We start from the raw sequence: 26161 nt of genomic DNA, 5'->3' as shown, positions 1-26161 counted from the left end.
CACATACGAAGAGGCAGCAGAGAGGTAGGATCACGTTTTGTTAACATGCAACTGTAACTCATACTTGTACGCCACTTCCACTGTTTTGTTGGAACACAAGTTTTATTGCTGTTGCTTATTCCAAACATCATTTGCCATTGGCTGTTTACCTGAGTGGACACCTCATTACTATATTCAATTAAAAACCATAACAGGAGTTAAATGGGTAGTTAACAGGCACATAAAGCATTATATTACAGTGCACGTCCAAGTTACTGCCATGTGGAGCACAGACAGCTTTTTAATCTGAGCAATGCCAGAGCTTTGCTCCCATTATCTGTAAGGAAGTACAAAAGAATTTAAGGCACATGTGACCTGCTGCTTTCAAGTAACAGTGAGGCTAGAGGGGTCATGCAGACAGCTTGGCTTCAATTACTATTTCTTGACAATACTTGTTTCTTTCATGATATAAAATTGAAATGCAGTATAAAAATACATCTTTTCACAGGGTCTAATAGTGCCAAGTGCAATTTCAATATTTCAATGCTATGGTATTTAAGCTTGAGGTACATTAAGAGTGCAAATTCTGCTGGAGTTTCTTCAGGATACCATTCAGTAGAAGAGAGACTAATCTTTTCCTCTTGCTTCCCAAGAGAGGCTGCATTTTAAGGTAAAACAGTTTTTCTTAACCTCTCCCATGAGACATATTATCCAGAGGTGTTACTGATACCCTGATTCCTCTTACTGCAGGGATCGTTAATGGGATACCATAATTTATAAACACCCCTTTTACATCTGAGAGACAGCTTCAGATTGCTTTTCATAGACATCTTGATCCTTTTTGGCTTGTTTCTTTTCTTCCTCATCCAGTTGGGCTTCGATCTCATTTACATCAGTATAGGTATAAAAATAAGCCATGACAGCAAAAATTATGCAAACTGCCAACAGCAAGGCAGCAAACAGCACATACTCTGCCCACTGTAAAAAAAAAAACAAAACAAAACCATCAGTATTCATTCCCAAAAAGAATTACACAATTTTACCGTTTGCAAGAAGTGAAATTAATTCAGAATGTGAAACTAAGCATACATAACAAGTATCATATGACTTAAAAGACTAAGTATTAGATGTATATAATACACATTAAAGCAACTCAGAATTGAGGCCCTTTCAGCAGTTCTGTCTTCACTGAAGAGACAGAAGTTCTGTGAATACTGAAAAGCTCTACAATACCCTTTTTCTGGAGGCATGGGAATGGACAAAAAGACTCAAAAGGAAACTCAGCCCCTCCTTTTGGTCAGGTAATCTCATTTTAAACCAGGCTGGCAGTGATCCTGCTTCCACTTAGGTCAGCAGTAAAAAGTTTTCACTGACTGCAAATCTGGGCAGAGGGCAAGGCCAGGAACCCTGGTTTCAAAGTGCTACCTCCACCCAAAAAGCCTCAACAGCTCTGTTTCACGCTCTTTCTGGTTAATTTAGCTGAAACCAGGGCTGCCACACTGGTTTCAAAGACAGGCTTTTCCCTCTCTCAGACAGCCCTTCTAATTCATTAGGGAGGGCCACCAGCAGTCTGAGAAAGTCCTGTCCAAGTGCTCTTCACCATGAGAGCCCCAAAGAATGAGGATTGAAACTGGTGGAGCCAGAAGGAGGGATGTGGCAGGGCTGAGGTATGCAGGTGAAGGTTCAATAGCAGTGAACAGAATTTTGGTAGGTTTTAATCTCATTAGTCTAGAATTTCAGCCCAGAAGTTCACAATCTTTCCGCACCATGAGAAGCAATTTATTGTAGAGATGCTAGAAACTGCTGCTCACATGCAAAGGAGGCTGACAAAGCCGGAGCTAAGAATGGAAAACAACAGACAGAAGAGGTAGAAGCCTTTGCAGAGGAAGCGTTTGTTGAAGTTGCTTAAAGTTTCATGCGTGTGTACACATTCACACACATGTTGGGGAAGTGCTGGGGAAAAGGTCCAACAGAAACTTTAGAAGAGGCTCCAGGAGACAAGTTACCACCCTGTTGTCACAGCCTTCAACACTAGTTTTAATCCAAATAGCTTAGAAAGATTCATATCTCTGTTACTTATATACTCTAATGAGATTATTCAGTCAAGCACTAGTTCTACAACTGACTGGTACGCTCTTGTAGCTAACACTAACCTCCTATATTCCAACTATAAATGCAAATCCACCATAACACCGATGTTCAAGAGTTGTGGTTGAGGATTATCAGCCACGACTCCCCCCTGGATTAGAGCTGCTTTCTCAAAGTGTACTATAATAGCACGCCGACTGCTTGTGTGCTTACCTGCTCACTGAGTTTGGATGCTCCAGCCACGATAAGGACAATTATGTTACCGACAGCCACCGTCAGCAGCCACCCTGCCTGCAGCACTGCCTTCATATTAGATGGGGCCTATTATAGAAGTAAAACACTTAAGTTTTAGTCGAACGCTGCTATCGCTTATTTCCTGATGTTTACTGCATTCTTTATGTTGTAACAAGCTCTGGTTATCTGGGGGAAGGAGGATTTCTTAGGTTTTTTTGTTTGGTTGTTTGGGGTTTTTTAATTAAAAATCGCTAGAGAATTAAACAGACCTGGAGAAGGCTTTGAGGAGCAAGAAATTAGCAGTACTAACTATAACACCTTTTACTTTGTACACACTGAGTAATAATTGGCACATTTTACATCTCAGTCACACATGGTACACGTTAAATGAAGAAATTGCATCATAGACTAGCAAGCTACAACTTACAACGTTCCCATCACCGCAGTTTATAGACTCAGAATTAAGGGAAGAAATACACACAGCTAATAACAAACTGGAGTTGCAAGACAAAGGAATTAAAAGTGTATAATTAAACTGCTGCTAAAGACTGTATGGAGGAAATCGGTGTCGAGACGAGGTGTCAGTACTTGTTCATTTCACATTTGAGGGCTCTCCAGCTTAGTTTTACAGCAGCAGTACAGTTCCACTTATTTTCAACGGAAAGTCACGTGTGTGAGAAGGTGACTTGAGGACTGGTGGTCAAGTCTTCAAATGATATAATTTAGCATAGCTTCATGGAAAATACTGAATGCTAGTGAAACAAGGCCAACTTGCACCAGCCTATAGTCCTGCTAGGGAGCTCTGAAGGACGTAATTGTTCAAAGCAAGCAGTAATACAGAACCACTGCTTAAAAACAACAAATCACAGATCTGCATTTGTACCAGGATTCTTAACACAATGAGAGCTCTGAAGAGCAAAACCTACCTGTGAGTATGAAAACTCCAGCCCAGTGACAGAGAAGACTACTTCTGCACATGTAAGAATAAAATACTGAGGGATCTGCCAAGCCATATGAACTGTATTGGGTGGGATATCTTCAGAATATGTTACATTAAGAGTGTCTCCCACACACTGGAAATTAAAATTGCACATTAGGAACAGTGATAAAGAGTCTGTATGCTAAAGGTGCTCTAACCAGTTCTGTATCATACCTATAATCATATATATGCAAAGTTCTGGGTAAATAAGGAGTATGATGTATGAAGCACTCCGTACTTATTTATAAAGTAGTAGTTAATTTACAGCAGACTTCATGCAATTCCTTAGTGTCTAATAGGGCTAAAGATTTAAGGCCATTAGTGATGAACATAAATTCTTGCATTATGTCATTATCATACCCATCATTATTTTTATAGTTAAAGATGGTATTATGTTCTGTTTAACATACCAGAATTCTATCATATGTACAATAAAGGACAAGAGGAATAATTCTACAAGTGTTTTTTTAGTTGAAGAAAATATTGACATGAAAAGTAATTCTGTATTGTCCATGCAACAGCACTGGCAACTCACCTGGTTAATTACAATTGTATAGGCACTGCCAAAGCCAAATGCCTTTGAAGTAACTGAACAAGGGATTGAATTTCTAATAGCCACAATCTTATCTTTTCTGAAAAAGAAAAAAACCCCACAGTTCAGACCATAGGTATAGTTGCATGTATTACATAAACTAAAAGAGTCCTATGTCCTTTTTCCAAGGACAAGTATGTCTTCAAGTGGTTAGATTAGGGTAAAGGAAAATGCTTACCTTCCTCCTGGAAAGAGGTTGTAATTACTGGCAGAAAGAGGCATCAGTGTTCCAAAAGAAGTGTCACCCATAGTGACATTGACAGCATCAGGCAAATTGTTTATGAACCTTTAAAATGCAAGAGTGATGAAATACTATGCAAAATATACATAAGTCAAAGAATACAGGTTTTACTTTTAATTATATACTGGCAGCACACATGCATCAAGTCTTCCCCTTTTATTTTTGTCAGTTAACAGTTATAAAGAACTCTAAATCTCAAAGCATGGCCAATGCAAAAAGCAGGCTAGACCTACACCAGCCCACTGCCTCCTTAGGAGAATGTCAAAAGCAAGCCTCTACTACAACCAGTAACAAATGCATCTGCAAATGGAAGACACAGAAGAAAAGTAGAGAAGTAGTAGGATACTTAGGATACTTCTTACCCAAGATTAAAAAGGAGGTATATACAGGCAAGCTGTGCTGGTTGTCTACAAAAAAGTCTAGGCAACGGAGCTAAACATACACTTCCAATTTCAGCTAAACTATACCCAAAGTCAATATGCAACATAGTTTAGACAAATCATGCTCCAGAGCTTCCTTCCTCCCCTAAACACTGAGTGAAGTGTCCAGCAAGTGGAGAGTTCCTACAGTATAGAAAATTATGCTAAGCAAGAAGAGTCCACCCAAGAGGCAGATTGAAGAGACAGTCACACTCCTGCCAAAATTTAGGAGCAAACCAAACTCTACCTGATGAGATTATTTCCTTCTTCTGGTTTTGATGTGACATTGTCAAACAGCTGGTGGAAGAGACCGTTATCAAGATACTTCATTAGCATCAGTGAAGAGCTTAAATATGCACTATTACACAGCAGTGAGAATTAACAGAGGCTTCAGAGCAAGACTCCAGACCTTCCCTTTTAGGATCCTATTAGGATACACATCTACTAGAAAACGCTGTATGACCACACATTTTAGTCTTGGTGAAAGGGTAATTGTCAAGATTGTCAAGTTAAATACTAAGTTGGTAATTTTTTACCTTTTTTTTTTTTTTTTTTTAAAACCATATCCTGCCCTGCTCTCTGCTCTACCAGTAAGACTGGTGAGCTGTAGACAGGAGGAGAGGCAGAAGATAAGACAAAGGGCTTGTCCTCTCAGCTTCACACACTCCACATAGATAGCTGTTAAGACATTAATATATATCTTGGGAATGTAAGCGGACTTACCCATTTAATATCAATGCCTGTCGCAGTATTTTTAACTCCAAGAGTGTGACGGCTTCCCCCTGGCAACTTGACAACTGCATTTATAGTTTTATTTCCAGAAGCTATGTTTAATGATTGCAACTGAGAAGTCTCAAATGTCATGTAGCCCGTCTATAAAGACAAACAAATTGCTATGAATTTCCATGCAATTACATATTTGTCTACACCTTTGAGGGAGTGTTATGGACTCCGGGTGGTCAGAAGTTTACACGTGTGTTACTTCTGAAGTGCCAGAGATTGTGGGCATCTCCTAATTTTCATTTTTGTTAGGTTTTCTACATCAAACATTAATTTCATTTGATCATTATTTTTTATTCATTTCTTTCATTACACAAGCTTCAGAGTAACATTAGCCTCCCACAGGCATTATGGAATAGCTGTTATGTTTTCCTGTGTATTTCTTACTCCAGATAAATCAGGCTTACCACTGCCATCAAGTAAAATTCTGTTTAGCTACAGAGGCAGCACTAGCATGAGTTAAGATGCAGCATTTTCCAAATAGCAACACCTCCTAAGAGATGCAAATTCAAGCTGTGTCTTTATGGTTTCAGCATAGCAGGAGTGACTGTTACCAGGACATGTTTTAAATATTCTAAATACATTTCATCAGCATAAAATACTTAAAACATTAATAAACATGTTAATGTAGTACTAAACCCCCTTGTTTTATAGGATTATAAAAAGTATTTTATAATCCAAAACATCTGGATTTTAAGATGTCTATAGCAGGGAGTGGAGCATTTTACACCCTTCATTTTCAGGTATGCACCACAGTTGTATCAATTCCACGTCCGCATACAATTTGGGTGCCATTATCTTCTCCTCAGCTCAGTTTCCATGTGAGGCAAATTTGGAGGAGAATGGAATAGGGTTTCTCCTCTTATATGGAAACAGGATGGCAGGCTGTCAGAGAACATGCTTCCTAACACCCGTTATTATACATGTCCATCAGCTCCACCATATTTTGCTGGCAATAGGGCTATCAAGGTTGTGCTGTAATAGAACCCAAAAAAGGTTCTTTAAGAGCAAAATCTGAAGCTTAATATATGTGATGTAGCCACAGAAAAAATTCCCTGTTCAAGTAAGCAATCATTCACAGTAAGAGCAGTGATTCACTGGAGCTGAATGGACTTTTACTGAAGGAAGGTGTGTTCTTGCTGTTAAGAAGTGACACCTTTTCAGCAAGAGTGAAATTTTCCTTTAGTTCAAAATCACTATTAAGTTTTGTAAAAAAAACCCTAGTACTTCTTACAATATTGAGAGTTACCATTTCTTCATTCACTGTGTTTTCAGTAACAATTCATTCCACAATACAAAATCTTTAAAATGAATAGAGGAAAAAAAAAACTAGAAAAGAATCGATTTTGAACCATAAGTTAAGAACCACTTTGACCTACTCCATTAGATTTTTTTTTTTAACTTGCTATTCCCCATCTCCTGTTACTTACCGACTTCATAGACATTACATCCACACTCTGAAGTTTAGGTTCAAACTGAACTGTTGCATCATTAGTACCTAGATTTATTATTTTGATTTGGGATTGCCCAGCTGCAGGGAAAACTGGAAGAGTTTTCTGTAGGACAGAGAAAAAGTAAAATCAATGCCCTAAGTCACATGGAAAAAGTACTATAATTACCATGATGTTAGTTATCTCATGATGAGGATTAGCATTTGCCCGATGACCTGTGATCGTCAGAGGGCTGCAACTTTAATAACGAGTTTCATTACTAGTCTCACAAGCTGCCTTACTGCTGCCTCAAGAAAGAAGTGTCTCAACCCCAACAATGCCTCTGTGGCCAGATGTGCTTCCTCTTTGATGAAGTACCCAGCCGCTACCGAGGCCACTCTACAGTTCGAGGGATGGGCTTTTCCCACATCCTATGGCTTCCTGGGTTCCTGAGCTTCTCCGTACCATCTTCTGACTCGCTCTCCCCCAACACTGGTGCTGCTGAACTGGACAGAAGCATGTATGGGCACTGCCCAGTGTGACAGCCCAGAGAAACCGAACTTCTGGAGACTTCGCTTCCCACCAGATCTAGCAGTAAATAGCTTCTGCTCTTGCGGAGCATCAAGAGCCGGAGGAGTTGTGTCTATTTCAGTTCTGCCTCAACCTTTCTTTGCTTCCCACACTTTTGTCATCTACTCCCATCTCTTTAGGTACATCATACAAGAAAAGCAGTTCCATCTTCACCTTTCTGCAGGAGATTCTTGTGCAACAGCCTGGGAAGTTACCAGCTTTGATGATGTTTCTTCCCAATGCCAGTACGTGTGTGTGCACAGCGCCGGCCTTCCAGACAAAGTGTTCAGGAAGACAGCCTGGATGTGTCTATACCAGCTGAAGGCCAGACCCTTTACTTCCCACTTCAAGAGGCAGAGTTGAATATAAAGCTGGTTTCACTGCTGGACCCAGGCATTGAGAGTTCCTCATTCCTAACTAAAGCTATTTAACAGTTTTGCATCTTGCCTTGATAGTGCATGAAGACAGGCAGGCACCTCTGGATAGCTATCCAGGGATGCAATGGATCACCTTCCAGAGGTGTTGCCGACACCCCAGCTACAGGGGAAACCTTCATCTGGTTCAGGCACGACACCTCCCTTTGGGGCAAGGAAAGTTCGGTGTGATGAATCCTGCCTTAAACAGGTATCAGCTTTGCCCCTGCTCTGGTGATGCTTCCCAGACTGTCACACTTCACCTCCGGTCTAAATACCAGAAGAGATCGGAGATACGAAGCAGGTAAGCCAAATAAATCTCTGTTTTTTCAGCTTTTAGTCTCAGTTTAAAGACCCGAGGCTGCCTTAAATGCGTGATCTATGCTAATGGCAGATGAGATGTTTTGCAGGACGGTGTCCATAGCTAGTTAACTTTATTATACTAATCACTATTGAAATATACTTTAATATTTTCCCTCCCTCTACTTCTGTGCTCATATGCTTGGTTCCAAATTTAGGAGTCTTGGCTCATTTTCCCCTTAAACACACTTTGTTCTGTATTAACAACTAAATATTAATAGTAAATACTTGCACATGGCTGAACTTACATCTATTTGCACTTGCACAAGGGCAGCAGCAACAAAAGCCAAAGATGCAAGGAACATACCAACAGTGATCTTCCTCAGGGGCCTAGTACAATGACAAAACACATACATGAGTTTTAAGACAAATATTAATTCAAAGCCTCAGCTGTTATTTTCTTTCCACAGTGGGGAAATTCAAATGGCCGCAACTAGCACATTATCACCATTTGAAGGGCTGATGTTGTTACAGAAGGTGTTCTGCTAAGCTGGGTACCTCTCAATTCATAGTTACACTATCGGGAAATACGTCCTTCCTGCAGCATCTGAATACCATGTTATTCTGCATCTGCTGGGCTCAGACATTGACTGAACATAATGATTAGGTTTCTGGAAAATTTTCATCTGCAGGAAGGAAAAACCCTATCCGGTACACTTGTTAGCTTTAAAACAACGAAAAGACAAGAAGTTACGCCTTTTAAAAAAGGGTAACAACTTGTGTCAATATTGCTATGTTTAAATCAAAATAATATTGAACAAAAAGTGTCAGGGAAATATGTTGAATTAGGAGACATCTACTGACATTCAGGTGAGCTGTAAGGGTAAATTTAAAGGTAGATATTTCATTAATCAGATGTAGAGTGTCCACAAATGAATGGCAGTGTTTCCAGCATAGCACACACCCCCAGTTTTTCATAAATAGATGGAAAAACAGCATTGCATCTCAGCCCTATAAAAATTAAGAACTGTATTATCTTCTGCCTCTCCAACTTGTAAGTGCTAGCTACTTCATTACCCACATTAAAAATAATGTGCAATGCCCTCTAAAGCTACACCTAGAAGTATCCAGTGAGCCAGACTCCTCACACAGAGGAAACAATGCCTCAGGTAGTTTTCAGCCCAAAACCTGACACATGCTAAGGATGTATGTTGTATTTCTATTTCTTAAATTTTGGGAGGGAGAGGGGGTAGACATGGGGGGAAGGGGGAAGTGGAAAACAGTAAACAGCACCTCTCCTGCAGTCAAAAGATTTTGCCCTTAAAGGGAAATTACTGTTATTACTGTTATTAGATTCTCTTCCTCTAGTCTGTGGTGCCTGTATTCTGTGGTTTTGCTTTGTTGGTTTTTTTTTAATTTCCTGAATATACTAAACCCATTTAAATGCACTGCTATTTTCTCCTTAGCTGAATGCTTGCTCTTGTTACGTCACAGCTGGTAGCGCAGTTTAAAGAAACCATTAAAATGACCCTCTTTTGAAGTCAAGTAAGTACATCAACTTACGTAAAATTGATCTTGCATTTCTTGATTAAAGGATAAACCAGAGCATCCACAACTGGGACCATTATAATAATCAGGATTGGATTCACAGTCTGTTGAAGATGAATATAAGAAGGGAAAAAATTAAGTATTTTTCAAAGTCCTTTCTTCAATGAAATGCAATTAAAATATATATGTACACTTTGGGAAGTACTTAGAATTATCAGACAGATTACTGTACCTGCATCTGGTCTGGCTGAATCTGAATAGATCCCTGGTGGAGAAAAAATAAATAGGTTTTAATGTTATGACAACAAATAAAACTGATCTGAAAAGTAAATGTTAATTAGGAAAAAGAGCAATAAAAAGTAACCTACAAAATTTCCATCCATTGTTGTGGCCTGCAGTGTCCATCTTGACCCCTTAATAAAAGAAGAGAGAGTTAAATACCACAGTAAATCAATCTTTCAAAGTTCTTCTTTAATTGTTTTTTTAAGTGAAGCATTGGGAAAGACATGCAATACAATAAAAATACAAAGCGAGCTTGCTACAGGAGTGTTCTTCCTCTGCAATGTAAATATTTGAACAAAGTGGTCCTTGTGGCCCATTTCACTTATTTACTAGTTTTGTGAACTAGAGCAGAAAATAATTTAGATGCAGAGATTAGCCGGAGAGATGGCAGGGACACCCCGCACAGGGCACTGCTGCCTGCCCGAGCCCGAGCCCCCTGCACCGCTGACATGTCCATCCTTCTCCACGCAGCCCAGCAGCCAGCAGCCAAACCAGGGCTGGACCTGCCTTGAGCCCTCTGCCCCAAAAACCTGCTGATAACCGGTCAAATGGGGCTGGCTTTCAGCCGGAGCCCAGGGTGAGACAGGAACGTGCATCGCTGCGTCTGTGGCGAGAGCCTTTTAACTACCCGCCGTGTACCGCTGTCTGAGAGACGAGTTATCACTGATGTAATGAGTATCAAGTTCCGAATTTCATAGCAAGGTTGCCCATTTATAACAGGTCACACCAGCAGTTACAGCTCACTGGTACCAGACTAAAGCAGCACGACCTACGCAATCTGGACCAAAACTTCTTACGGTCTGCCTTGGATAAAGTGTTCAGTCCCCTCATTCTCTCAGACACCCTCCTAAATTCATACTTCAACACTTTGAAAGCCTACTGTCATGAGTCCTGAGCACTCAGTCCACCAAGTGAATGGGAATTATAGGCTAATACTTCTGCTTGAATGTGTGAGGTATTTGTAACAAGTTTGAGTGATTAAGCAAACCAGCATCCAGGCAGTTTCAGCCCTGGTTCTCCAGAGCACTTACACTAGGACCCTACATTTCATGTCACAACTGACAGTGGAAGAAGCACTAGAACTAAGAAAGCTTTAAATTACTGTTTCACCCTCTGAGTCCTGGCTGATGCAAGATTTAGAGATACCTCAGCCACTGAATCAGTCCTGGGCATCTCCAGGTAAACTGAGTTTCGCCTGGCTGCAGAACATCCTGTACTAACATGACTTGGTAACTACCCCTTCACATTAGAACCAGGTTAAAGAATTTGCAAAGAATTATCTTCCACCCTCCCACAGGCACCTTTTATGTCTGGTGACCTCAGAGTACATACAGTGACGTGGTACATCTCTTATTGCCAAGCCAAACAATTTCTACTTTACCTGCTGGTCAAAAAGCGCCCAGAACATGGGGAGAGGGATGTAAAGGAAAAGCACCTTCAACACCATCTTAGTCTGAACAATCAGTCGTTTCTGCAGCGAACAAGAATTACACAAGAGGAATTTGTCAAAAAAAAAAAAAAAAAAAGGGACAGTTGCAGACTGCTGTTCACAGCACAACAGGTGAAGACACATCAGGTAATCCTTACCCACGTCCTAAACTTTGTATATTGTGGGTACTTCTGCTGATTTCTGTTAAAAAGCACAAGGTCTGCTTGTGGGTGTGGGAAGGGCTGCCGGTTAAAGGTGACACTGGTATCAGGGAGACCTGTGCCTCTTGGCATGTGTACTGATGGCAGCATGAGATTTAGCACTTAGTGCTGCATTTTTTGTTCTAGGAAGGAGGCATTTGAACGACAGGTGACTGAGGAATGCATTTCACACACGAAAAATGCACATAGGCAAAAGGAAAATAAAGGGGACAGGCTAAGGTTTGTGCTGCCATTGACAATGGGGCAGGGTGGATAGGTGGCAAGGGACATGGTTGGGGACCGTGGGACACAAGGCTTTGAGAGTCATGGTAAGGAGCTTGCACTGAGGCCGGGAGGGATGCAGCATTTATCCACTTAAGCTGGAATTCCTAAACATAATTCTGCAGTTTGACCCTGAGACAAGTGTTACAGCCCTGTGCGTTAACTATGACAGTCAACACCATGCCCATTTTTCCCTTCTGCAGTTGCTAAAGCAGCATATTTTTGTTTGAAGCCAGTTTACCGAGAGAAACAAAAAGTTGACAAAGATAATGCTTGCTATTTTACTAACTCCAAAACTAATAGGTGCTTGCATTTGTTCGACAAGGGAAACAGCCTTTTCTTTATCTCCCTTGAATTTCCCTGGGCAGGCTATGGTCACACAGAGCATCAACTCTGCTTTCTCCCACGGGAGCTGGGGTGATTACCTACAACCCCAGGGAAGCACTGAGGTTTGGCCAGACCGTGAGCTTCTAAACAATTGAGAGGCCCAAAACTATTTGCCCAGTGCTTGAAGCAGCGGATCAGAGCAGACAGAAGGAAAGGCGAGGGTTGAGGGATGTCACGGCACAGGAGTCCTCACCCAGTACTTACGTCATACTTCTCACTCGCCCAGTCTAGCCAGTGCTCTCTCTTGGGGAACTCCTTGCTGCGATGTCGAAACCTGTTTTTGATGGCAAACTGAGAAGAGACAGAATTTTGTTTAATGGCATTACAAATATTTATAAATGCTATAAACTGTTTTGTCATTAAAGATGCTTCTAGTGCTTAGATGGTGCTAAAGGTAACTTACTTCTGTGAACTTCTGTAAGCATTGAGGGAATATTGCTTTTAAGGCATCACACTGGATATCCAGTGGAGTGTGCACCTGGGATTAGCTGAACCAAACAGCTCAGAGTAGTCTCTCTCAGTCTAGGTTGCTGTTAGGAACTTAAATAAGTCTGAAGTAGGCAGGTCTTCATGTACAGCAATAAATAGAAGAATGTCATATGCACAGGTTTTCAGAGCTGAATGTCTGTAAGAGTACATTTCACTACGAGAAGCTGCATCTTGTAGATATTCCTCATACCTTGACACTGAACGTACACAAATATAGTCCTGAAGAACTCCTGAGACTTTCTGCATGGAATAACATGCAAGGCTGAGCTGGGCCTTAGGAGCAGCGCTCTAAGCAATGGCCAAAATCACGTATAGAGATTTGGTGCTGACAGTGCTTACAAGGCAAGCAGCGGTCTGGGCTATAACAAGCTGGCAGACCTGTATGGAGAATGAAGCAGCCCATAAATGAAAAAAATCCCCTGATCTCAAAGCTGAGGCACTGCAAAGTTGGGGCATGCAGTGCTATTCATGCAGATTTAGCTCCCTTTCTTGAAGGCTTGCACTGGCATGTAAACCTCCCTGATCTCCCTAATACAGTGGGGATCAATATACCTTTGCATCATAAATAACATCTTTGCTGATAAGATATACTAGTAGCTCTGCTCTTGACTCAGGTCAAGGCATGTTTGTCTCCTCCTACAAGGCTGCATAAAGGTGCACAAATGAGAAAGAAATGATTCCCAGAAGTTGGGATAAGCCTTTACATATACCTGACATCTTACTTTTTCTTCTTCATGTAAAAATTCACATATAAACCAAGATATAGATAAATAAAAAGGCACTCTAAATCTGGAGGTATCAGTAAGAAGCCTTCCATAAGGAAAAAAGTAAAAAAAAAATATACAAAAAACCCACAAAAAAACAACTTAAGAAGCTTTCTTCATATTATGACAGATTTCTGATCTAGGCAAGTTTACTGAACATTTTAAAAATTGCTGCCAGGGTTTTGGGCATACAAATTGTACTTACTCCAATGCATTTGGAAACTTGAATCATTATATTTCCTTGAGGTTGAACTTTCTTGTACATTCTGCTTCCAACTATGAACACAACTGCAGTACACAAACAGAAACAAAAATCAAGTCAGGATTAATTGAAAATAGCGGCAAATAATTTGGTATGGAAACAGTAACAGTCAAGGAGTTACATCAGGGTGGGAATAAGCCTCCTAAGGAGCAACGAAATTGCCTATTGGCATGTTATCATACAGTAAAAGAAATCAGATTAATACTAGCAGATTGCTTCTATTTAAGACAAAGGACTAAATCTGGCAACTCTTAGGGTAAGTCCTCAGTGGGACGTTAGCTTAATTGAGGGAAGGTCAAAACAAGGGCCACTTCGGACCTTGGCTCTGGCCTTGCTGTACAGGATTAAGACAGCTCACGGGGCTCCTTTTCGGGAGTCCGGGATGCCGTGGCTCACATGGCGCAGGGACAGGCGAGGCTCTGCCTGACCTGCTGGACTTGCCGAGGCGTCCTCGGCTCCCAAGTCCTGGCACATTCCCCATCCTCACCCTCCCACGTGCGGGGCAGGGCACCGGCAAACCCCCGCAGCCACCCTCCGCCCTGGGTCGGGCACACGGGCAAGATGGGGTCACCCGTAGCTGGACGCCCACCCTGGGTGGGCTCCTGGTCAGGACCATGAAGGACCAGGACCATGAAGGACCAGGACCACAAGGGATGCTGCGGTACATACCGACACCCCTCCAGTTTCTCGGTTGTGGCTCGGGGAGTGACCCATAGCACAGCTAGTAAAAATGCAGGTGTTGGAGAAATAGTGACACACCAGTATGGCATTTCTCCAGCTCAGGGACAATTACTTTATACAGTTCACTATCCTGGACTACGGATGGTTTCCAAAACCTACATTTTCCCAGAGTTCTCACACTACATGCAAAAGATCTTATTTATACACCCCAGCAGTCCAAGACACATAGACGGTAAGTTACATAATGTACAGAATTCAATGGTATATTTGTGCCTCTCCCCAGCCCCATCAGTCTCGCCTGCTAAATCACTCTATTCTGTAAAAATAAGTGCTTCAGGTTAATCCCCACACCCACACCCCACCTCCCAAGTGAAAAATTGCAGAAATGATCAAGTACTGGTAGAAGTTGATACCTGGAGCTTTCTGTCACTTCCTCATTATTCTGAGATCATTATCATCTAATCGTGTCTATAACTGAAGCAGCAAGATGGAAGCAGTCCCACTTACCCAAGGCGACAGCCATGAGGGCAGCAGGAACTCCGAAAGCTAGTGGGTAACATCGCTGTTTGCTATGAATGCCACACTCTTGAGCTGAAGTACAAAGTAACATTAGATAAGTCCTAGTCAGCCCTGCCAGAGTTTTTACGTAGGGTTTCTGTTCTTTGCACTCATTAATTCAGGGGAAGAAAAAAAATAAATCTCTGCTGACATTGACAGAGTGGATAATCAGTATCCAACTTACCTTTCATTATTGAAAAGGGGAATTATGTATCACAAAAAAAATATATATAAAAAATTCACAGAACGGTTACATGTTGGAAGGGACCACTGGAGGTCATCCAATCCAACTCCCTGCTCAAGCAGGGCCACCTAGAGCTGGTTTCCCAGGACCATGTCCAGACGGCTGTTGAATATCTCCAAGAACAGAGATTCCACAACCTCCCTGGGCAGCCTGTGCCAGTGCTCGGTCCCCCTCACAGTGACAAATTGTTTCCTGATGTTTCAGTTTGTGCCCATGTGCCTGTCCCTGGGCACCACTGAGCAGAGCCTGGCTATGTCCTCTTTGCACCCTCCCTGCAGGTATTTATATATACACTGATGAGATCTCTTCTGCAGGCTGAACAGTCCCAGCTCTCTCAGCCTTTCCTCATAGGAGATTTACATTTAGTTTTACACTGAGAAGTGAAGAATCCTACTAGGATGGTCAAACGCATGTTCTTGGTGAGAAAGGAACTAGATTACAAAAGTTCTGGGACAAGTTCATAAACAAAAATGTAAGTAACATAATAAGTGTAGATTGTTGAAAAAAATTCTCAGACACCACATACCCTCCCACCCCCCCAGCAGCAGTCAGTGATTTGACTTTATAAACTTCACACATACATCCTGAAATGATGCTCAGAGTGTGGACATAGCTACTAACAGGGAAAAGTAAAAGACTAAACAAAATTATTACCTTTTTCACCATACTTCTTCTATCAGGAGAATTAGAGAGTTTGATTTGAAAAAATATTAGCTTGCAGCTAATTAATGTCTTGATTTAGTTGCATTAGCCTTTTGGTTAAACCATTACAGAACATAATGGTATCACTTCCCCCAGCTGAACTTGTCTGTTTTTCCAAGGCAGTTTTCACCCTGTATCAGCATGGAAGTAAACTGCATGTTGTGCCTTATGCATATCTCCTTCCACTTTGAGAAAGGATAGAATTTGCATTAAACAAACATCTAAAATGCTTCTACACAGTCTGTTCCAGTCAAGACATCCAAAGGCCAAAATTTCAGCCTAGTGCTTTAGGGTTATTCCAGAACTCACATGCTGTTTTCTTCCTTTTGAGAAAAACAGCTTTCCTCAAACTCCTGCCAAGCACATCCACACAGCACCATCTGTGTAAGCTTGCCGTGAAAATCCATACGCATATAGATCAGTGAATCATGTGCTTTTTGTTTAGGATCACACTATTCATTATAAGCAGGAGAGAAAATAACTTTCTCCTTTAACACTATGAAAAACATCATTTACTTTGTCACATGGATAAATGTGGTCCCATGTGCATAGATGCTTCTGCACTTCGCATGGGCACGCTTTAGAATTGTCTCCACTTCCAGAATAGAGGGCTCTCTCCCCACTTCCCTTCCCAGACAACAGTACAACTCTTTCTTGTGTGATGGTTTTAAAGGCATTGGAAGAGGTGCCACATTTGTACCTCCATGGAATTAAGACGTGCATTAGGCAAACAAGTTGATGGCTTTCCCATGCCTCCTCAGATCTAATACTTCTGATCCTAAAGGCAATTCAGATATCAAACTGGCTTCTTTTTGACAGTACCTCACCTGTGGGAAGTGGGATGACATACATGAAAACTTGAAGGCTACTTGCGAGGTGGACTACTTCCACAAGGTGTCAAAGAATAAACCATTCATTTAAACCCAACTGGACTGCAGTCCAACACTCATCCTTTACTGATGTTTAACCATTTTATAAACAAATGCGTGGCCTTACCTCTGAGAATTGGGGTGATTATAGTAGATAGAAGACTTCCAGCATTAATTGACAAATAAAAGATAGAGAAGAATCTAGTTCTTTGTTTTTCCTACAGTAAAAACAAAAAGTTGTTTAGAAAGGCTTAGCCAGAACCACGTCGATCAGCCTGGATCAATCAGCAGCTCTGCTTGCGCAGTTCAAGACAAATAGTTACCTAGCTCCTTCTTCAGCTACTCAGGAAACACTGCAGTAATGCACATGTCTAAATATGTTTATTATTATTAGAGTATTATAATAGTCAAACATTAGTAAGAGTATCTGTATGATCAAAAAAATCTCAAAGACATTGTTACCTGATGATCTTCAAACTGATCTCCACCAAATGCTGACACACAAGGTTTGATCCCACCAGTACCAAGTGCAATGAGGATCAAGCCAATCATGGACAGAGCACTGGAACAAAGCAGAAAAGAGAAAAAGAAAAAAAAAAAAAAAGATAAGCAAAACCACTTTGCTTTCTTGCTTAAAGCGTACGTAAGAGACTGATTGCAAGCCAGTTGAAATTCAAGTAGCATAAATTTAAGGCATGAGTTGTCCCACCCTTCATCAATCTGGAAAAAAACACACACATAAAAGGCAACTCACATGTGCACTGATACATTATCGGGAAAGCCATCCCGGTTGTGATCTGTCAGGTCATTTATGGAGCTCACAGACATGATTGCCTGCCCAATAGTGTAGACAATGGACAGGGAGACGATGGTCCTGTTATAAAAAGAAGAGATGAATTTTTAGATATGTTAACACAATTACACACGTATTCATGCACACAGAGATAATGCAGACTTCTTGCTCATTTCAAAGGTGCTTAATAAAGAAGCATAATTAACAGATATGACAAGTTATGGACTCAGCTTATCACAAGCTACTGTAAAAATCTGTCCATGTACCTCTGTCACAATATTTCTATTCTTAATTTTTAAATTATTATTATTATTTTAGCTAGCCTTGTTTAATTAAGCAACGCTCTTGCCTTGATGACAAATGGATTCTGTAGATACCACCAGGTCTCGGGAGATATTTTAATATCTTCAGTGGTTGCCTTTTTAATAACCAACTCAAGAATGCCATTATCATATTTCATATATGGTGAAGTTCAAACAGGCCGCTCTACAACACTGAAGTATGCAATTTACACTGATTTTAATATTGTTTAAACATTCTCTATGTTCTTTCATTAAAAAAATAAATTAAAAATCTACTTTAAACATGGAAACTCTCCCAAAATACTGTTGTGAACGATGACTCTATTACCCCACCCTCTCAGTTGTAAGGGTACCAACATCTTTAAACTCAGAGCAGGGCAAGAGCAGCACTGAAGAGTACAGACCGCAGGCTTTCAGCCTGACTTTTCTCTGCCGGGTGGTGCCTAGGAAGGTAACACTACAGAATCACCAGCCCTCACCCCCATGCCTTTAAGGTCCATTCCTCTTTCTTGTATGTAAGAACATACTCCATTTTAACTTTGTTGGAGCTTAAGTACGCGACTATAGTTTAATGCACGCTCATCCACTTCTTTGGTTGGGGCTCCATTCAAAAGGCACAGACCCAGGTCTCCAGTTTGGAGGAAAAGCAGGAGAAATAGGATGCAGTGATGTGAAATTATTTAAAACTCTAGTTTGCAGGAGAGGCAGTCCCAAACCCAGTGCAGCCCATGACAACAAAGGACAAGGCTCAAGGACCTAGGACAATCCGAATCTATTTGACAAAGGCAAGAGATCCTCACAGCAAGCTTGGAGCACCCTGATACGAGAGGGACAGAGGAAGCATCGCTCGCACCATTGAGCAAGTTCTTGTCACTATAGAACAAGGTTTCTCTGACTTAAAAATGCTCTTTCCTGTAGCAGGGTAAAAATCTATACAAAGTGGGGCAACAGTGATTCTGCTACTTAGAGGTATTTAGCAGATAAATCAGAACTTTTTTTTAAATAGCACTTCCATATAGTTACTTTAGTTGCCTAACAACTTAGGAGCAAGTTTCCAATTGAAGTTAAGCCTGAGCTGACCCAGAGAGAAACTTCTGGTTTTTATTTGTGAGACTCATAAGCATGCTATGAAAACAACACTTACATAATTGGCACTGCATAGATGGTACCCAATTAAAAAAACAATTGTGATTTCTGTACTATTTTCCCCAAGAACTTCACATCTAACAGTATGTGAGCAGACCCCAGCATGCTCCTTGGCAGACATTGCACAAAGTACATGGACTGTGGAAGATTTGAGTCTCTAATAGAAGAGTGCTTAACAGTGCTTGGGTAACCTCTTCCTCTTGTCATCATAGATTTTTTTAATGAATTATTGTTTAAGCTTTCCTCATGGCACCTGGCTGTATTTTAGGGCATCTATACATTAAAGCCATACTTTTTCCAAAAGGATGTTTTTCCTTGTCAAGCTTAAAGTTCCAGTTTTAAGTCCTGAGCCATCCTACTGAGCTCCTGGGTTAAGGGTCTGGTGGCCAGTGGCTTGCAGCTGTGGCACTGGTATACACAAATACCAGAGGAGAAGGGATGCAAGCTTCATCTTGATAAAACAGGTAAAAGCCAAAACAGATTTTAAAAAAAAAAGCATACCATCTAAACAAGCAAGTACACAATATATTTAGGCTGCAATCGGCAAGATATCTAGCTACTTGCAATGAGTTCACAATGCTCAGACCAGCTCCACAGAGGACACTTGACAGTGGTTGCAGCCCTGGGCTCCCAGAGGCTGTCAACACAGCAGAAGATGATGGTGTGGTCTTCGGCCGAGCAACTGCACAGCCTGCTTCATCTCTAATCTCTGGGAGACCTTTGACAAGTCAGCTAACGTTCCTGACTCATATCACTCCATAAAATCTTTATTGTGCTTTTTTCGGGCAAAGTAAACACTATTAGAATCACGACATCAGTAAAGGAGAGCAAGATCAGGCTGTTGGAAATAATTTGGTTACATTTCAAAGCACTTAACTCAGCAGTACTTTTCTGAGCAACTAGCACACAGGTAAAACCCCAGAATTAATCATTTAAAGAAAGAGTTGCAACTCAGTAAAACCTCCCACTGAGCTGCCAGGTCAATACTGAAAGCACAGAATACTTTAGGATATACGCTAAGTCCCAGTTAATACCAGATAACACAGTATTTCGCTATTTCATTGGCCACCTGTGATAGGTAAAGAAGCAGTCCAATGTAATTATAACCTCCAGTATCTACTTTCGCACCTTGGTGAATGATTTCCTTAGTTTAGCTTGTATTTTGTCCAGATGAGAGGCAAAACATGCAGCACGGTTGGAAAGCAAGCTACTACCCTTAACTGATTAGCAGGCATAACATTTGTTACCTCAGTGCAGTTTCAGGTCTGAGCTAAATCAATTAAAACCTCAAGCTCTGGAGAAAAAAACCCAACACAAACAATCCTGGACTAGCCAACACCAGCTCTGAAGCTGCTGTTCTGAACTGCTGCTTCAGGTGATGGTTTAAGTAACACATCTCATAAAGGTGAGCTTTCATGATTTTGGGTTGTTTTCTAAGGGACCACTCACTTAAACTTTCCCAGCCAAGAGTCTGCAACGAGCGCTCCAAGGATCGGTGTCAAGTAGCACAGTGCAACGAACGTGTGGTAGATGGCTGTAGACAAGTTGTCATCCCATTGCAGGAAATACTTGAAATACAAAACGAGCACCGCTGTAGGAAGAAGAACAAAATGATGGGTTACAAACTGAAGTCAGGGCTGGGTAAGTAATAGTCAGCATGAGGAGACACAGGACATTGGACATACCTCGCATGCCATAGTAGGAGAACCGCTCACAGAACTCATTGATGATGATGAAGAAGATGCTCAAGGGGTAGCCCAGGCAGCTTGGCTGGAGGCAAGAGACAGCGTGAGCTCAGAGCTGTGCAACACAAATATCGCTCTCCGCGCCCCACGGCCTGAGCGAGCTCAGTACGGACTCAGCAGGAATGGGTAGGTACTCAGGGGTGAGGAGGCTGTGGAACACTGGTTAATCTGAACCAAGAGTCAATTCTCCATTCCCCCTCTTGGTCCCAGAGCTCTACAGATCTTATCTGCCCTTTGCAAGAGATCTTCAGCAACGCTATATTTAACCTTCAAGCACATTTGAAATCTTCAGAATTTACACCTTAGAGCAATCTTGATTGGTATCCAAAAATATGCAAAAAGCCATTTTTTTTGGAAAAAATCAAAATGCAAACACAACAGAAAACCCACCACGCTAAACCCTCACAGCACACCACAGTTAGAAGCCTGGGGCTATTTTTAAATGCCTCCAGTTGAGACAAACATTTAAACATTTTATTCAAACAAATCTCTTTGAAGCTTCCTGTCCTTACAAATACTCTGCTTGATGAAGAATCCTTTTCTTCAGACCTGCTGATATAACTGAATTTACTCCTAATTTTAAATGGTATGACATTAACAGCCAAATTTACTGAGCCTTCACCTGATGCGATAGGCATCTCCACAGTCACTGTCATGCACCTTGTGTCACGGCTCTTGCCATTGAGACAAAGGGAAAACATATATCAGGTACAAATCTGGCATGATCAGTAGAATCGGAAGTTTAATTTCTGATTGCCTACTTTTCTTAGTGGGTGACTACATATCATTTCTATTAAAATGACCAGGAATGCAAGTTGAACGTAATCCTCCCCTTTTAATGGGTTTAATTCTGCAAGTTGCAAAAATCAGATTTTTTTTAATAAGCCTCAGAACATCTCAGAGGTAAAACAGTTATGAAACTTAAGCAGCACAGACAAGAAAAAAAATATGGCATCGTTTGTCTTCATGTTGTAAGGGTTTGGGAATCAAACTGATCTGTATTCCATGTGAAATAGAAATAAGTTAACTTTGTAGATCGAAAGGAAAGAAACATTACATGGGAAAATGCTGCTCGACACGTGTAAATCAGAAAGCCCATGTCTCTAGCAAAGCTGCTGGCCAGAGCCGTAACGAACAACACAACACTTCATGACACTTGTGTGCTACAATAAGCTTTCTCTGAACACTGCAAGAGAAATGAAAATAAGAGAAAGTGGCAAGAGTATCGCTGACTTGAGACTACCTCAGTCACGAGGATGTCCAAGCAGCCTGAACAGCACTGATTTTTATTATCAGCTGAACCAAGTATATAGTGGACATCTTACCCACAGTTTGATAATCAGGCTTCACTGAAAGAACCTGACTTCAGCTGAGGTGAGTGCCAGGTGGGACTCGTATAGCTTAAAGCAACCAAGATCAGAGGCCTAAACAGAAACATGTCACTCTCGATTTATCACATTCTCCATGGTCAGAAAGAGGCGTCTCCAAAGGAAGCCCATCCAAATGTATTCAAAATTAGATAAAATTCACTCAGAGGTGCCCATTTCCCTCAGCTGAAGATGGTAGGAACTCTAGATGACTAGCCCCAACTTGGACACAGGTCTTGGCAGACTGGAGTTCATGCAGAAGAATGTACCCAGCCCTGTCTCTGCACCATCCCCTAAGCCATGCAAACATTCATCCTTCAGAGGAGACCAATAGAGAACCACACCGTGAAGGTTTGGCTCAGCACCTGTTAGATATACCCACAAGGTTTTGATTTCAGCAGTTGCTAGGCTAGGCCCTAAAACACCAACCCACGGTGCAAGACTGGTTTCTGCCAGGGTAACTGGGTATGACCCCACCTGAAGCAGAACAAAGACTTCCCTGTGTCTGTCCTGCCTACAGAGTAAAAAAAGGACAGGGCAGTCCCCACCTGGGGTCTGGTGGGACCCATCCCCTTGAGAAATTCACAAAACCTCACTAAAATCTTTTTGACTTTCTCAGCATTCTCAGAAACCTCCCCAGTGTTGCGCCATCACACTACCCAACAGCTTACTGTTTAAGAGGATGTTATGTGGGGAGATAACAAGCTTCCACCAAGGCTGGGTTTCTGTTTTAAGCCACCAAGTGCTTATGTGCCTGGCAGAGACGTCCTGCGTTCACGTGCCAGCACAGTAGGCACTGGTGGTTTTTTTCTGGCTGCTCCTGAACTGGTGGAGATCTGCACGTCACAGCAAGGGCTGAGCACGAGCAGGGGCATGCAGGAGAAAGCTACGGGGTCTTTCCCAAGGTAACAGACCTTCTTTTGTTTTTCCAAGATGCTACAAGCAAGAATAGAATATGCAGTTGTGTCTTGATAATATATGACCTATACTGTTCTTGTCTTGCACTATACTGTCCTCTTAAATATCTGTTGCATTATACACGTGCACGCGCATGCATTTACTAAAACATTTTCTGTTGTGATCCTCATCGGCCAGGGAGCACTGGATCCACCACTGAAGAGGTAACCTGAAGGTTCACATTTTATACTGCTCTCTGTAACCTTTCCTTGCCCTGGGGATGCCTGACACAGGTCTGACACCACCCCACCGCACAGCTTTGACTTTGGCTGCTGAGGAAGCCACTAAGCCGTGAGAAAGCTGCGGGGAAAGTCTACGGAGTAAAACCTTGCAAGATAAGAAAAGCAATGGCAGAGATAGGGTTGCTGAGACAGGCGTCATTAGCAGTTCAAAGATTCAAGAGGAAAAACTAACACCGAAAGGTAAAAGAGCCCTAAGGGAGAGTCGGTGGATGATGACAACTCAGCCAGATGAAGGACGGGCTCCAGGGACCCTTCTCCTCCCAACCGATGTCTGCTCAGTCAGCAAAGGCTCTTCAGACATTTTATCGGGCTGGTGAGCACGCTAATGCTTAGCTGGAATTTAATAAGCTACCAGGCTGCTTTGCGCATGTTGGCCAATAACTCATTATTTTATACTTCTAAAGTATGTTTACAGGATATTTTTTTTTGTCCACTGCTAAAGTTACCCAAACAATGTAACCCCAGGAGAGTCAGTATTGCAACTTTTTATAAGAGAAAACAGTACTTACCGACTTCCCCTTACTCTTACTTTTTGCAGCTGTGGAGGGAAAAAAACCACAAGTTAATGAAAACTACTAAGTAACATTCCTTTAAAATCACTAGAAGACATGGGAAAAGTTCAGCTCAAAACAAATCGTGAAACATGAACACAGTAGTGTTCAGGTTGAGTAAATTTTCAGTTTGTTAAAGGGGGACTTTTCAGGGTGCAAGAAGGTCATTAGGAAAAACTTCACTCAATAGCCTTTTGATTTTCAGGCTATGCATAGTGTCACATACAATCCCAGGGAAAAATCAAACAGGACTGACGAGACAAAGCATCCTATCCTACTATGATTGCTCACCACACATCATTCAAGGTGGTGGTAGACCACTCTACCACCCACGGAAGATGAATCCTGTTTCAATTCACTCTCAGGGACATTACCTTAAAGGCAAGTCAAGAGTAAGGAATAGAGTCAAGATGCCCTGCCAGAGGTGGATGCCAAGCCCTGAAAAGGGACAAACTTCCCATTGCTCGGACTTAAGGAGGGCTGAATACATGGCCCAGTGGAGTGATCCACATTAGCAGGCATTCCCATAACCTGGGGATTAACCTAGGAAGCCCTGGAAGCACAGGAGGAGTCCTATGGAGGTCAGCAAGAGCAGACAGCTGCTTGCAGCCCTGAAGTCACTGCCAGCTGCTCACGGCAGGTTCGCTACCCCTGGCAGCCCTCCAAGGAGTGTCCTGCAGGGCTTGCTTGGCTCAAGGGACGGGCTCGAAGGCTGAACTTGCCCCATTTCAGATAAAAGCCTTGTGCCCACCTAGTGGGTGTCAGCATTTCCTACAAAACCACATAAGCGAGTTTCATTATCATTAAGATAAGACCAAGTACAAGATGTGAACTTTGAAATCCCTGCTTGCAAGTGAAGTGTGCCCATAATAGATCTCTATGAAAAATATGCTTGCCAAGGTCATTATTTAGTCCATAGTTCACAAAAGATGAAAACAGCTGACAGCAACACTACGATGTTTGATACAATACTAAATAAAACCTCTTTCAAAAATTACTAAAACAAATCAAGCTGATTCTTCACTGTCATGGACAACTACCTTCACAGCAGAGACAGTAATATTACACAGGCAATTCAAACATATATTTTTCTAGAAAACAAGTAACATCCAGAAAGTGCTAACACACCAACTTCAGGGCACATGCAGATACCCGAAGCATTAAAATTATTGGTAATGCCCCTTACACGACTCATGTGAGCAGATATACTGAAGGATACCAAGGCATTAGTGATAGACCATCTTCATAACAACTCTTTGATTATTTCCACTTCTTGGCCTTTCCAGCACACAAGCATCATGCTGCCAGTTTTTCATAACCCGTACAGGAAACACCAGTTTGAGCAGCTCACTCCTGTCTGTTAGCTAAGTCTTGGGGGAAAAAAGCAAACAACAACAACTACAAAAATAATAATAAAAAAAAATAAAAATCAAGGAAGTTGTAGTAGGTTGGGTTTTTTCCGTTGCAGAGGGTTAAGTATCACCTCTGCAAGAAACCTGATACAGAGGACATGACAGAGGTATTTTTTTCTGGACAACACTGACTGACTTCAATGTTTAAAAGACACGCTTATTTCGCAACGATTTTGACTTTCCCCCTCTCTTCTTTTACAGCCACAATCGGGGAAACTCCAGACGGCATTGAAGCCAACATTTCAACACAGGCACCTAGGCTGTCTGAGGAACTCCATGGTCAGGCAGATTCAGGGTTAAACCTACAAAACTAGAGAGCACCCAGCATTTTGCATCAATTTTAGTGATAAATCAGGGGCTCGCTAGTGGCACATTAGAGCAGCCCCTCTTTTGGGCAACCCTCAGTACCTCTCATTCTCTCGCCACAAAGACTGACCTGCAGAACTGCTTATTTTCACCACAAAATGCTGAAGAGCTGCTCATTTTTCAAATTAAAACTCTAAACAGTTATGCACTTGGTATTCCCTTAAGACACCAAATATTTTTAAGCAACGCAAAGACAGAAACCACTCAGTTCTTGGCTTGAGCACCGAATCTAAATAGTTATTTATCGGTGGGTCACTCTCTCCTTCCCACGCTTGCAGGCGAGGCGGGGGGCAGGCTCCTGGCTCTGACCCCTTCCCCGGCAGGTCCCACCAAGTACAGTTCCCTGCAGCCACAGCGATGCTGCGGGATGCTGCAGCTCTTGCGGCTCTCGCTCCACGTCACAAGATAGGAGCGCGTTGCCTTGCTCCGTGCAGCAGCCACCACGGCAACTTTACCTGGTTAAAACGCTTCATGTCTGCGTCCAGGCTAAATCTGTACACAACCATACGTTCACCGAGGATGTTCCTGGCTCCAGAGCGAGCCTGCTCTCCTGCCACC

The 26161-nt window shown here is 41.9% G+C and overlaps 1 protein-coding gene across 1 annotated transcript; it reads right to left on the bottom strand.

Annotated features, from left to right (window-relative positions):
* Positions 1 to 439: 439 nt before the first annotated feature.
* On the bottom strand, positions 440 to 25652 carry SLC15A1 (solute carrier family 15 member 1). The gene is made up of 23 exons (XM_049815662.1): positions 25646 to 25652; positions 23784 to 23812; positions 20649 to 20733; positions 20413 to 20554; positions 17477 to 17596; positions 17185 to 17284; positions 16850 to 16940; positions 14857 to 14940; positions 13612 to 13694; positions 12358 to 12444; positions 11237 to 11326; positions 9942 to 9986; positions 9806 to 9838; positions 9589 to 9677; positions 8334 to 8415; positions 6743 to 6868; positions 5256 to 5405; positions 4780 to 4829; positions 4051 to 4158; positions 3816 to 3912; positions 3228 to 3374; positions 2281 to 2388; positions 440 to 957 (listed from the first exon to the last, which is right to left on the bottom strand). Exons 1-23 carry the CDS (start codon positions 25650 to 25652, stop codon positions 769 to 771), a joined length of 2142 nt encoding a protein of 713 aa, XP_049671619.1. The 3' UTR covers positions 440 to 768.
* Between the last annotated feature and the right edge of the window lie 509 nt (positions 25653 to 26161).

This window comes from Accipiter gentilis, chromosome 13 (assembly GCF_929443795.1).
Source record: "Accipiter gentilis chromosome 13, bAccGen1.1, whole genome shotgun sequence".
In the NCBI taxonomy this organism is placed as follows: Eukaryota; Metazoa; Chordata; class Aves; order Accipitriformes; family Accipitridae; genus Astur; species Astur gentilis.
Note: the sequence above shows the minus strand (reverse complement) of the source record. Positions and strands in the feature narration are given on the sequence as shown.